This window comes from Anguilla rostrata, chromosome 2 (assembly GCF_018555375.3).
Source record: "Anguilla rostrata isolate EN2019 chromosome 2, ASM1855537v3, whole genome shotgun sequence".
Lineage (NCBI taxonomy): Eukaryota > Metazoa > Chordata > Actinopteri > Anguilliformes > Anguillidae > Anguilla > Anguilla rostrata.
The window spans coordinates 8,358,988-8,371,923 of record NC_057934.1 but is presented as its reverse complement, the minus strand read 5'-3'; the positions used below and the strand labels follow the sequence as shown (position 1 = coordinate 8,371,923).

The 12,936-nt window shown below is 45.8% G+C and overlaps 2 protein-coding genes and 1 long non-coding RNA gene across 7 annotated transcripts in view; 2 read left to right on the top strand and 1 right to left on the bottom strand.

Moving 5' to 3' along the window:
• Positions 1-694: 694 nt before the first annotated feature.
• eif4a3 (eukaryotic translation initiation factor 4A3) lies at positions 695-5,447 on the bottom strand. Its single transcript, XM_064317651.1, has 12 exons — positions 5,181-5,447; positions 4,410-4,482; positions 4,247-4,313; positions 3,882-3,944; positions 3,487-3,619; positions 3,289-3,369; positions 3,052-3,193; positions 2,657-2,795; positions 2,341-2,456; positions 1,622-1,729; positions 1,345-1,472; positions 695-926 (listed from the first exon to the last, which is right to left on the bottom strand). Exons 1-12 carry the CDS (start codon positions 5,332-5,334, stop codon positions 910-912), a joined length of 1,221 nt encoding a protein of 406 aa, XP_064173721.1. The 5' UTR covers positions 5,335-5,447; the 3' UTR covers positions 695-909.
• On the top strand, positions 4,477-6,625 carry LOC135244960 (uncharacterized). The gene is made up of 3 exons (XR_010327107.1): positions 4,477-4,715; positions 6,121-6,195; positions 6,285-6,625. It is a non-coding gene; the product is annotated as an uncharacterized LOC135244960 (long non-coding RNA).
• Positions 6,626-7,742: 1,117 nt separating this feature from the next.
• LOC135244909 (kinesin light chain 1-like) overlaps positions 7,743-12,936 on the top strand; it is a 57,076-nt gene continuing 51,882 nt past the window's right edge. For 4 of the 5 annotated variants that reach the window (XM_064317601.1, XM_064317592.1, XM_064317610.1 and 1 more), the window contains exon 1: positions 7,744-8,123. The gene's annotated coding sequence lies outside the window, so the exon portion shown is untranslated. Of the gene's footprint in view, positions 8,124-12,936 lie in introns of all 5 variants that reach the window. The other variant, XM_064317583.1, reaches the window with a different exon arrangement.

The following is a 12,936-nucleotide window of genomic DNA, read 5'->3' as shown; positions in this document are numbered from 1 at the left end:
TAATAGAACAGGCCAGAAAGGTTCAATCTTAATGGATTTTTCAGTCCAGAAGCTTTTCCTCAAACAAACTTTAATTTAGACCCAGGCACATACTTCCACTCTGTGGTCCCTTCATTACAGTAGAATTCACATTCGTTCGATATGAAAATACTGAACTCTACTGCAGGAATGCTAACCCACACTAGACCCTTGCAACACATCCCAAACACTTAAAAATACAAAATATAGCCCTACATTGGCTTCCCATCAAAGCTCATATCAATTTCAAAATTATTTTGCTCACCTAGAAAGCTCTCTATGAAGTGGCCCCTCCCTACCTCACTCACCTGCTGTGTACCCTCCCCCTTTGCACCCTCCGCTCATAATACTGGCACTCTACTTACCATCTCTGTAAGTTTGGTGACAGGGCTTTCTCTGTGGCTGCTCCCCCTCTGTGGAACGTGCTTCTGATTTTAAAATCCCTACTAAAGACCCCCCACCTCTTCACTATAAGTTACCCTTAGCTCAACTATTGCCCTGATTTGTATGTTTGCGTTTGTACTTTATTCTGTACTCGTTTCTGTATTACTGTCCTATGCATCCGTTTTACCTTCAGTACCTTCTCTTTATCCTTTTAACTTTGTCAAGGGACACTGGACTCTGGAAAGGCGCAATATAAATGTATTATCATCTAACAGAATAACATCACAATAAGTGGCAGTTGACAAACCAAATCCTTTATTTACAAAATCAAACTGACATGAAGTGTTGGCCATTATCTAGAGAATGTCACCTACGAAACGCAGGCTGTCCTCTGAATAGTCATAAAAACACAAGCTCAATAAAACGGGACTTTGTACGGAATAGGAAACAAAAATTAAACAAAAACAGGTCTCCTCGCGGGACTCCCCCGTCTGCCACCTCTCCCCCTCAGATCAAGTCCGCAACTGAAAGAGAGGAATTTTGATAAAGATAAAGACTGGTGAGGGGACGTTCGTGAAGCAGTTGCCAGATATAGCATTTCAATCTGGATATACAGCAAAGCTAGACTTTCAGAATGGTCTCTTAAGGTAGGTGCAGAGGAAATGCATAAAACCCAAAGTGCGTGACAATTTGCTAACTTTCAGTCTGTCATTTTGAAATTAAATGATGGTTTATGATTTTGTAATTTCGCCAACCATCTTCCCTAAGATTCCCTAACCCAAAGCCTACTCAAATTCACAGGATAATTCCTTCCTTTATCAGACAAGTCACGTGGCCAGGCGTCGCCTATGAAACCAGTGGACAATGCAGCCCTCTTAGCCTGAACTCAGAAATTTAACACCGCTTGCTTGAACACGACTGGATATTTTATGCGATATTTACCGTTCATTGGCATTTCATCAATCTGTGTGGAGTAGTACTGCTCAATGTCGCGAAGGATGCGGATGTCGTCGTTCTTCACAAAGTTGATGGCCACACCCTTGCGCCCGTAACGGCCTGATCGGCCAATCCTGCGAGGGCGAGAGATCGTCAGGGCTCAGGAGAGGTGCAGGTGTTTTTTAAATTTAATAGCATCAGAAGAGTAGTTTTTCGAACATGCACCGGAGGTTTGTAGCCTGGTGTACAGTGTCTGCTTGCGTTTGGGTCAGGAGAACAGTACCTGTGGATGTACAGCTCTCTGTTGTTGGGCAGGTCGTAGTTGATGATCAGGGACACCTGTGGCACGTCCAGGCCCCTGGCCCACACGTCTGTGGAGATGAGCACTCGGCTACAGGGAGAGAGAACAGAGACGTTCAGCCAGTATTTAAACTCCTCTATCTACTCCTCCACTCCTAATCTCTAACCCCAGTCCTGGAGGGCAACAGTGTCTGCAGGTTTTAACTCCAGACCTAGAGGGCCGCAGTGCCTGCAGGTTTTAACTCCAGTCCTGGATGGCCGCAGTGCCTGCAGGTTTGATGCACCAAAACCCAGCGAACTGTGGCCCCTCCAGGACAGGAGTTGAGATTGCTGGTGTTAAAGGCACTGGCCCGTTTTATTGTGAAGATGAGTACTGGGCTTCAGAGGAACAGAGGTGCCATAGCCAGAGTTATAAAAGGAGACAGATCGCCATAGCAACCGCGCTGTTCCAGCTACGACACCCGCGTGAAATGGGCAGTAAAAGGCAGGACCGCTCCAGTAATTAATTTAGCGCAGAGACCATGACGCCTCTCGCTGAAGTCCATTTTCTGAAGCACGAGAGCGGGCTCCGCCTGGCCCACAGCTGCCTCGGGCTAATCTGGCTGCAGTCGCTGCGCAGACGACGTCACGGGGAGATCTAAACCGGTCTGAACCGGTCTCCGCCCTGTGTGGGTGATTGACGGGTATGTAAATGAGGCGCACCTGGCCCCGGATCTGAACTCCTTCATGATGGACTCCCTCTCCTTCTGAGGCATGTCCCCGTGCATGGAGGACACGGTGAAGTTTGCCTCCCTCATCTTCTCAGTCAGCCAGTCCACCTGCGGGGAAAAGTAGGGGTGAGTCGCGCATGGCTCGGCAGAACGCAACACAGCACAACACTGTGCAGAACACAGCACCAGCACAGGAGAACACAGCACCAGCACTTTACATCCGTTCATATTTGATTTTAGCTGAATTAGCATTATTTTTATTATTGTTACTAAGCGTGATGGCTGACAGACGGAGAATGACCTCTGACCTTTCGCTTGGTGTTGCAGAAGATGACGGCCTGTGTGATGGTGAGGGTGTCGTAGAGGTCGCACAGGGTGTCAAACTTCCACTCCTCCCGCTCCACGGCCACGAAGAACTGCTTAATGCCCTCCAGCGTCAACTCATCACTGCAGAACAGAACACAGTGTTAATGCGTCCAATGTCAACTCATCCCTGCAGAACAGAACACAGCGTTAATGCCTCCAGAGTCAACTCATCACTGCAGAACAGAACAGTGTTAATGCGTCCAATGTCAACTCATCCCTGCAGGTATGCGAAACAACAACAAGCTTGTCTCTACGGGTACATGCACATCGGCACAGCCGGAGTGTGGGGGAACCCAGCGGTTCTGCAGCGGACGGGCTCTCCAGGCCGGGCTCTTACCGCTTGACCAGGATGCGGATGGGGTCGGTCATGAACTTGTTGGTCATCTCCAGGATCTCGTGGGGCAGGGTGGCGCTGATCAGGCACACCTGGGTGGCGGGGGGCAGGTATCGGTACACGTCGTAGATCTGCTCCTTAAAGCCTGCCAGGAACGAGGGGACAGACGCGTTTAACATTTAAAAACATGGCCTTTGCTCTTATTTTACACAAAGTGCACTTTTCCCCTCTCTGCCGTACCTTTGTTGAGCATTTCGTCGGCTTCGTCCAGCACCAGCATCTTGATGGCGCGAGTCCTTAGGCTCCTCCTGCGGATCATGTCTGTGGGAGAACCAGCGCCAATTAACCAATCAATCAACCAATCACTTTTGCAGCAGAAACCCTGTTCAGAAACCCAGAGAGAGCGGGGGGGGCGGTGCTTTTCGGCAGGAGTCTCACCGAAGACGCGTCCAGGGGTCCCGGCCACGACGTGCTGGCCGTAGTCCAGCTTGCGGATGTCCTCCCCCACGTTGGTCCCACCGATGCAGGCGTGGCACTGCACGTTCATGTAGTCTCCCAGGGCCAGCAGCACCTGCGGGGAAAGCACGCCTTAACCTCGTGCACTAGCCTGTGAAACTTCAGAGACATCGGGCTACTTCTGCAAGGTGGAACTGCACTTTAAACTGGTTTCAATATAAGCTACTATCGCCCTACAGGAAAACAGGACTTTCGCCACTTTAAAAGACACTGAAATCTGTGTAAGGGTTATGTGGGGTATGCAGCTTTTCAAATCTGAAGGATAAATGTCAGGCTGTCATCTGTGGCAAATGCAAGGGTACTCATTGTCACCGTACCTTCTGGATCTGTCCGGCCAATTCTCTGGTTGGTGCCAAAATCAGCGCCTGTGTTTCCCGCACCTGTGAAGGGTCATCAATACGCCAATTCAGTTACAGGAGCTTCTTACCTCAAACTGTTATACATTACATGTAATACCATTGAAACACTATAGAAGGGTTTGCAAATACACGTGTCCACAATCATTGTGTCATTAAAAGAGTTAAAAATCCTGCATGTATCCACTTCCTGCAACTGCCTGACTTGGTCTCATAAATTAAGCCTTTATATCCTGTGAGCTGCTGTTCAAATCCTGTTTGATATGTACCTATGTATGTAGCACTTTATTGCACTGGCAGGCAGGTTTTTTTATGAGATTAAATACCTGGATATCCAAGCACTGCAACACAGAGACGCAAAAGGTGGCGGTCTTTCCTGTACCGGACTGTGACCTAGAATGGACCAAGAAGACAGCCATTAGTCAAACCCCTCTACAAGCAATTCAGTTGGGCTACCCCAAATTCCCAAACAACTCGTGCAATACTTACTGCGCAATTACGTCTCTGCCTTTAATGATCTGTTTGATTGCTCTCTGTTGGATAGCTGATGGTTTCTCGAAACCTGCAAAAGAGAACGTTAGCCATTTTAGTACGCCGACTGGATTCAATTTACATTAACTGAACAACTGCGTTATCTGGACACCTAGCTAGTCTAACTGGGGCTTAGTCGAGCTTGCTAGCTAAATCAGCCAATTTAGGCGCCGTAAACTAAATATAATCATATCACAGCTCCCAAACGGATTACTTTTCAGTATTAGGGGCTTAGTAGCTACATGCCTGAGAAGGCAGCTAAAGGTAGGTTTGTTTGTACATACAAGCGATGTGTGTAGCTAGCTAGCAAGCGACGGCTATTGTTAGTGAGCTGCAAATAGCTGATCAGCTAGTGGACTATATCTGAAGTTTAGCTGTAGTAGCACTTAATCAACTACGCTAGTAGCCATCGCTAGATAACCACGCAGCTTTGAACAAAATTACTCCTACCAGATTTGTTGAAGTTTCCAAACATGGCTGATTTGTCTCGCGGCACATACGTAGGGCTAACTACTTAGCCACATTGCTAGCTCCTAACGTGCTACGACTGCAAGCTAGCTACAAACCTAACAAAATATATATCTCGTTCAGTGTTAACTGACTATGTATCATTCACGAAAGAAATGTATAGCTTGCCAACCGTTTAGCCATCTCGCGGTTACCATATGAACTTTTAAGACGAGCTCCCTACATGCAGGCCCACCATCACCACCAAAGCCTCGGGCTCACCGTAAGCGTAGATCCCACGGAGCAAGTCCTCTCGAAGGCCCATCGTATCAAAGGTTGGAGTAACATCGACCTCCTCACTCGTCTCGAACTCGATTTTGGTCATGTCCTCCTCCTTCAAAAGACGTTTTCTGACCGGTACCGGAGCTGCTGCCATGGCTATAGCGAAGTGAAGAAAACCGAAAGATAAAGCCAAATTTCAGCCGCGATACAAGCGGGCAACAAGGGCTGAAAAGGAAACGCGTGCGACAACGTTCTGATGTCATAAACAAGGGACGATATGGTTGTCGTGACGTAGTTACGTAGTGACGTTGTGTTTTCACGTTCTGAGTGACCAAAAACACTCGGTCAGCAGCGAGGCTTGGTGTTGGAATAGCTCAATATTACAGTGGTCTGATTATACCCGCGGTCCAGACTTTGTGACATTGTTCAACGCTATGTAGATAGTTTTCTTTGTGAATCTAAATAGCTCCTCTACTCACATTTGGCCACCCACTGAAAAGCAGTTTTCCAGGATAAGCCTAAATTGGGCCAATGTTGGACTAAGTTGGTCCACTGTCATCAGCTAATGTTAGGGATGGGTTGCTGTTTAATGCAATACAATTATTTTTTTCTGGCATAGTGCATATTATCATATCCTCATTGCTGGTAAAAGTTATCAAATAAAAAAGCAATATTATTATACAAACTCCGCTTTGTTTCTAGTGTGGCCTATTAATATTGTAGCTGTATTCCAGGGGTGCACAACTCTGGGCCTGGAAGGCTAGTCTGCGTGCTGGTTTTTGACCCAACCAGTTAGTTTTAATTTTCTGACAGCTCTATAAACCTGGTGTTAATCATGTGTACATCACAGAACTGTAAAATGGTCTTTTCCTCAAAACTTCTTCATTGCAATTGCTATAGATGCCAAAGAATGGCAATTGTCCCACTCTCTCACCACTAGAGCTTCAGCTCTCTGTTTGACCTTGAGGGTGGCATGCGATTCTTCCTACCAACCAGAAGAGTTTAGGCTGTCAACGTGGGTAAAGCTAAAACCAGGCATTTCTTGAATTTTAGGCATTAGCCTTTCACATTCTTAAAAGCAGGTTGTTGGCTATGTTTTACCAGGAATGTTGCAACCCACATGGTCACCTGATGCGCGTTGCCTGACCATGGACTCTGATGCCACTGTGAAGATTGAAAATGTCGTCTCTGCAAATTTGTGCCATCTGTTTGGCTCCGTATCTATGCGCCGCGAGCCCTCTCAGACGCTCCAGATTTCATATAGCACAACGGCATGAGGCCGCTAATTAGCGCGCACAGCATGTTGCCTGGCTACTATGAAGCTGAGAACCTTCCACAACACGTGCTCTTTTAAAAACAAAAATAGAAAATTAAACGTGTGATTTTTTTCAACTCACGCATGTTTTTTTTCCTATTAAAGTGAACAGAATCCAGCCTGTCCAGAATGATTAGGCTATAGACATTATATATAGAGGGGGGGGGGAAGGGAGAGGCTCAGTCATACCCCCAGGTTTTAACTGAAGGTGAAAGAGTGGTCAGGTCTTGCATAGAGTTGGTTTATCAGATAGAAATTAAAAATAATATACAAAATGAATGAAAGTTCAGTTAGTTTATGGTGGTAACATTTCCTATACGAGATGTATGATTAACACAATATAATTGAGCAAGAAAACTGGGAAACAAAATGGAGAGGGACATTATGTGCACTGTCACAGTCTGCATAGAAGGTATATGAGGAGCTAAGGGACACGAATGAGCAAATTTAGAGACTTGGTATCTCAATAGAGAGAAGTTAATGAACACGTATACATTCTTGTTTGGGATGGCAGGTATGCCATCCCGCCAAGTTACCCTTAGGACATCTAGCCAGGATATGGAGGAGACAATACAATGTCATGTTATATAGTTTAACAAAAATTAATGCAAAACTTGACATCGATTGTAATGTACATTTTCACCACCAGATGGCAATATAGATACATATCTACAACTGAGGAGAACGGCCCATTGTCCGTACGGAATGATTTATGGATAGCTGCAGTAAACGCTCAAAGCATGGAAAACGCTCGCAACGGCCGTAATCCATGTATTGTATTTATTTCGAATTAACTTTGACATGACTATTTATTTTGAAAATGATGCAGTGCAGGGTGTGTGTCATGAGCAATCTAGGTTTTAAAAAAAGGCTGTATTCCCCTTGGTGGATTTTTTGTGATTAGAACTGAGGATCATGGATGGATAAGCTATTTTCAAAGTAAGTGTTATTAAGTCTGTACTGTAGACATATTAACACAGGGCCATTCGAATTCCATTGTAACCCCCTTATGTCCCATTATTCTTTAAGAATATACATATATCTGCTACATCTTCAATATTAGCCAGATACTCCAAAGCTCTCGCATGTTTACTAATATTTTTGAAATAATGAACATCTAACATTTAAAACTGCCAACACATAAATCAATCTTAGTAACCAAGTAGCTGCAACTGTCAAAAGCAGATCTGGACCCCGCCCTAAGACCAAACAATCAAATAACAAAACGTCATTCATAAACGCGCGCGAGGGCTGCTGGGAACACAGTCACGAGCGGACATCTTTGATTTAAAGGGACTCGGGCGGAAGGCGGTTGTGACAAAAGTCACAGTTTCAGGGAGTCAAGACAGCTTGCGCAGTCTAGTATTTTGTTTAAAACGTCGGATCATTATAGAAGATGCGTCCAGTGGCATAAACGCGTTGTTCGGACGAAGTGTTGTCTTGAGAGGAAAAAGCGCAGCGCTGACAGCTCAGTAAACCGGGGCTGTGCTGGCCGGGAAGTTGAAGATTTGCGAGGGAGTGACCAGACGGTGTGATGTAGCTTTAGCTGGCTGATACAATATTTTCTATTGCTGTGTATTATCTGAAGAAAAGAGAGTGAACTGCCCAGTTTCCGGATACATACTAAGGTATGGTCAAATGCATTTTATATTCAGTTTCGGCCTAAGATATTATGATGTTTTTTTGTTAGCGTGCTAGCTGCATTATGTCATACTACGGTAATGTAAAACTTGCAGTCCGTGAGCATTGCAGTAGAGATGGCAAGCTTACAAGCCATGTGTTTCATAAATTAATGTAAAAATTAAGTCTTGTTACTATAACAGCTGTTGTTCTACTATATATCGATATCTATGTAGATATATAGCTGCATAGACTATCGTCTAGCTTTAACTGCACAATAAACTATGTAGCTACGATTACGTCGCCATATATTTTATTTATAATTGACACCAACGTTATTTGTCTGTGTTATATCAGAGAATGTTGAGTGTAAGATGTACACATTATTGCGAGCTGTTAACCTACTGCCACTCCTTATTTTGAAAGTGAAAATGTTATTTTCCGTGCTGGACATTATTTGGCTTGTGACGAGTGTTCCACTGTCATATCGCATTGAATATTAAAAAGCAGAGGTCCAAGTGTTAGCTCGATAATTGTCCGTGCTTGCTCTGCATTTGCAAAGGAAATGTCAGCATGACCACGTAGAAATGGTCCCTCCTGTCTATTTGGCTTCTCGTGCCATTCTTTTAAGCCAGTTCCAGTGCACATCGCGCGAGATCAAATGGGTCCTGACTCCTGCCGTAAATTGACATTAAAGGACATCTCCACTCCTGTCATTGTGACATGGAATGCTGGCGTCACGGTCAAAACCGTCGGCTAGTTTAATGACGACGCCGTGTTTTTCAGTTTTGAACGGGAAAACGATGCATTACCTTAATGCAGTGGTAGTTTCGATATTTATATGAGACATAGAGATAGAGAGAGGGAGAGAGAGAGAGGTATTGATTTCCTCTAATGAGCCTGAATGTACCCATCGGTCATGACGTCCTAAATTAGGTAAGAGCCAGGACAGTGACAGCGTTAGCTGTTCAGCTCCGAGGGTACCAAACAACACAAAGCACCGACAGTCTTTTCTATTCACTTTTCCTTGACTCGGGGATTTATTAGGCTAATTATACGGTGTATTCAAATACGTACATTTGTGAAAAGTTTTATGCTTTTCTTAAAAAATAAATAAAATAAACATCCAATGTGACTAATAGGAACTACATAAGGAACGAGAGGAAGGATTATTTCGGCCGTTTTTCGGAATGTCGGCATCAGAATGGAAGGCTGAGGGGTTTTTCTTTGGTACCGAGTTTACGTTTCAGACACTGCTTCTCTGTCCTTTAGGAACGTATTGGCACGAATACATTTCGAGGTTAGTGAGATGTATTGAGTGACCTATGACCCCTAGTGACAGCCAATTCGGGGCTTTCCGTCAAACCTGCATGACCGAAGAGGAGTGAGCTGCCCTACATTTGAGTTCATTATAAATATGAAGAAGAAAAACCCCAACTGCGTGAAGGGCGTTCAGGGGAATCATTTTTGCATTATTGTGGAGCTGTTGGAGCATATGGGGAACATGTGTATTGGAAAGGGCTTTGCCTGTTTTCAGCAGTCATTAGCTGATACGGTGTGATTCATTGCATGACCTCCTGAAAATGACGTTTTTCCACGTAATTTCTCATTTTTGATTCACGGGGCTAAACAATCTGTTTCATAAACAATAAGAGCCTCACCAAGCTGCTGATACTTGTGTCCAGGGTGATAATTTTTGCAGTGATGTGGTTTGATGTTCTCCTCATGCAAAGCATTGATAATCTAATCACTGGTCATCATGATTGTTAATGCAGTGTTGAAAGACTTGTTTTATTTTAAATTAAACAAACCTAATTGTCTTTAAATGACCAATAGATAGTAATAGATTTTTTACAAATTACAGACTTTACATTAAAATGAAATGTTATCAGTTTCTTCTCTGTGAATTTGGAAAAGGAAAGCATGCATCTTCATCAGAGCGGGAAACGGAACATTTTCGTCCAGTGGCCACAGTGGCTGGTGCGTCCCAAAATTCACCAGCCAATTTAACCGTTTTAACGGACAACTAGATATTCAGAATAGAACAGGACCTCCGAGTGATGGGTGGTTACCTGCCACGGTGGCTGGTTGAGCAGACAAACTAACTGACCACGGATAAAATTTACTGGCGTTTAGCTGGTGGCTTGTGTTCATTTCCGTCCCCGATCTTTATCTTGAGGCTTAATGAGGGCTTCAAACGCAACAAAGACAGTGACTGCACAGGGCCTTTAAGTTGGGGTGGTGGGGGATGGGGGGGGGGGGGGTGAAAGGGAGCCCACAGAGCAGAGGTCGTAGGGCAGTCACAGGGGGCGGAGGCTTTCCTGGGTAGGCCACACTCATATTCAGGGGACCGCTGAGCATCATGGAAGCACTGCGCAAAGAAAATTAGGGCTTGGTAAAATAGTAACGTTCAAGGTTACCTAAATCCACATGATTTTGAGCCTATTTTCAGACTTTCTGCACAGTTAATTAGGCAGGTTCTTTTTTGCCTGTCTCTCGGTTGGAAGCGAAGTCTCTTTTCACTTGGTCATTAACAGATGTGCTAATTGCTGGATGAAAGCGATTTTCTTTTTTTAAGACTTTTGACGCCGTTTTATTTTTTTCCTCGCCAGCAGGAGAGCAGGTTTGGTGTAGTTGAGCCCCATTCCTGCAGGGTCCATCTGGAGTCGTTCTTGTGTGTGTGTGAGTGTGAGTGTGTGTGTGTGTGTGTGTGTGAGTGAGTGTGAGTGTGTGTGTGTGAGTGTGTGGGTGTGAGCACGTAAACGGCTGTGTCGTCCTCAGGGGAGCTCTGCGTCTGTGCTGCAGGCTCTGCAGTGATAAAGCATCTGCCTTCCTGGAATGTCCAAATTACTGTAGCAGTCTGAGTCCTACTGCCGCTTTATCATCAGGGCTTAGGCTGTGGAGATGACTTTAACATTACAGTTAGGGGTGAAGGGGGTAGACGTTGGGTTTAGTTTAGGGTGTAGTAGTTGTGAGTGGCTGTGGCTTAGTGACTTGAAGCTTGGAATAGCATAATGCTGTGGTTGGGGGTTAGTTAATTGAAACTACGATTTGTGGAAGACTGTGGTTGGGGGTTTGTTCATTAAAGCTAGGGTTAGTATTAGACTGGTTAGGGGTTAGGAGACATAAATTAGTGTTAGTGTTACCCCCTCTCTTTTATTCTAACTCTGACTTATGCCCCCTGAGTTATGAGGGAGAGTCACGCTGTTCTTTTATCTGAACTGCAATAAAGTTTTTGACCCCAGGTCTGGTGCGAGTTTGGACACTGTTCCCTTCCCCGCTTAACAGAGTACTGCTAGTGCACCACAGACGCTGACCCCTGACATCTGACCCCTGACCCCTTCAGCTGTTCCTCCGTCAGGCTGACTTCCACCCAGGTGCCAAGCGCAGGCTGCTTTGTGTGGAACCGAGAGAGAGAGAGAGAGAGAGAGAGATGGATGGATGGATGGATGGAGATTGAGAGAGGTGGAGAGAGGGCGAGACAGTGAGACGGAGAGAGAGACCGAGAGAGAGGGAGGGAGGGATGGTTTGGTGTTAGCCAACATTAACAGTTCTGTTGGTTTGTATGGTGAAAGGGCAGCCATGTTGGAATTAGATCACACCGAGCATCTGTGTTTTCTCTGTGGCTCATTATGACATTGTGTGTCACACAACCTCTGTGAATTCCACCCAGAACGCAGAGGGTACACAGCATCAGAGAGAGGGAAAAAAGCCAATCTCTGCAGTGTCTGGCACTCCATTACCCCCTTATTTACTGCTTTAGGAAACGTATGGCGAATATGAGGCATTACAGAGGGGCGTGTTGGGACCTTTTACTGCCGATGTGTGTGGAAGGGACTCGGGTGAGACGGGACGTGTAATTCCTTCACATCGTGCTGCGCAAACAAGCAGAGAGCTGACAGGCCTGCTCCGTTTGCCACGGGAACAAAGAGCTGTGAGCGTTTGTGGCGACGATAAGCCTGTGTGGTGGCTGCTGGAAAGGGTCTTTCTTTTACATCAAAGCGGTGTTCCCTTCTTCATCTTTAAGTGAACGTCGGCTGTTTTGTTTTCACCTGTGCCGCTGAGGCGAGGCCATTTTGAAGTTGGCTTCAAAGCGGACGTGATCACAGCAGAGCGTGTCGGCTCGGCGCTTGAAGCTGAATTGAAATTCAGGGAGCATTAATTGCCATTTTGTGAGGACTCTGACACCTGGGTTCTTTGGTCTGACCCGGTGGCTGGTTTCTATGGTGAAAGCGGGAAGTGGTAGCCCCTGTGTCTGTCCAGTGTTGGGGATCAGGACCCCCAGCCTAGCGATTCGGGATGTAGTGGCGGCCCTCTTGGTGTGACAGCGTGCTGGACTCTGTTTAGCCAAGAGGCGCCTCCGAGCTCTGTGTTCTTATGCTTCACCAGGCTATAAGGTGACATGACCTGCCTGTGTTTCATAGTCTCGAACCTAAACTGTGCCTCCTTAATTTATGAAACTTCGCTGTGTCTCAGTTTTCGCATTACAGGTGGCAGTGCGAGCTGTATTGCTTAGTTGTCAGGTTCATTGCCTGTAATGTCAGGGTAAATCATTATGATTATGGTTGTTTTATGTTTTCATTTCTGTTTGCGACTGTGGCCCCCGGACGAGGCCCTGCTGGGAAAATGAGCCGTGCTGAAGCAGCAGCTGCAGATCTCACTCAGACCAGAGCTCCGCTTCCAGCCTGTGGCGCACTTAGCGGGAACACGTCCCTTCTGTGGGGGATGGGGCTCACTCGGTCAGTCAGTCAGTCAGTCAGTCAGTCAGTGATCAGGCAGTCAGTCAGTTGGTCAGGCAGTCAGTGATCAGGCAGGCAGTCA

Excerpts from the sequence above, each read along its gene's own strand:
- eif4a3 (XM_064317651.1), bottom strand. The coding sequence starts at position 5,334 with ATGGCAGCAGCTCCGGTACCGGTCAGAAAACGTCTTTTGAAGGAGGAG. Across the intron at positions 4,483-5,180 it reads CCGTGGGATCTACGCTTACG|GTTTCGAGAAACCATCAGCT; the intron begins GTGAGCCCGAGG and ends TCTCTTTTGCAG. Across the intron at positions 1,730-2,340 it reads GAGTTCAGATCCGGGGCCAG|CCGAGTGCTCATCTCCACAG; the intron begins GTGCGCCTCATT and ends CTCTCCCTGTAG.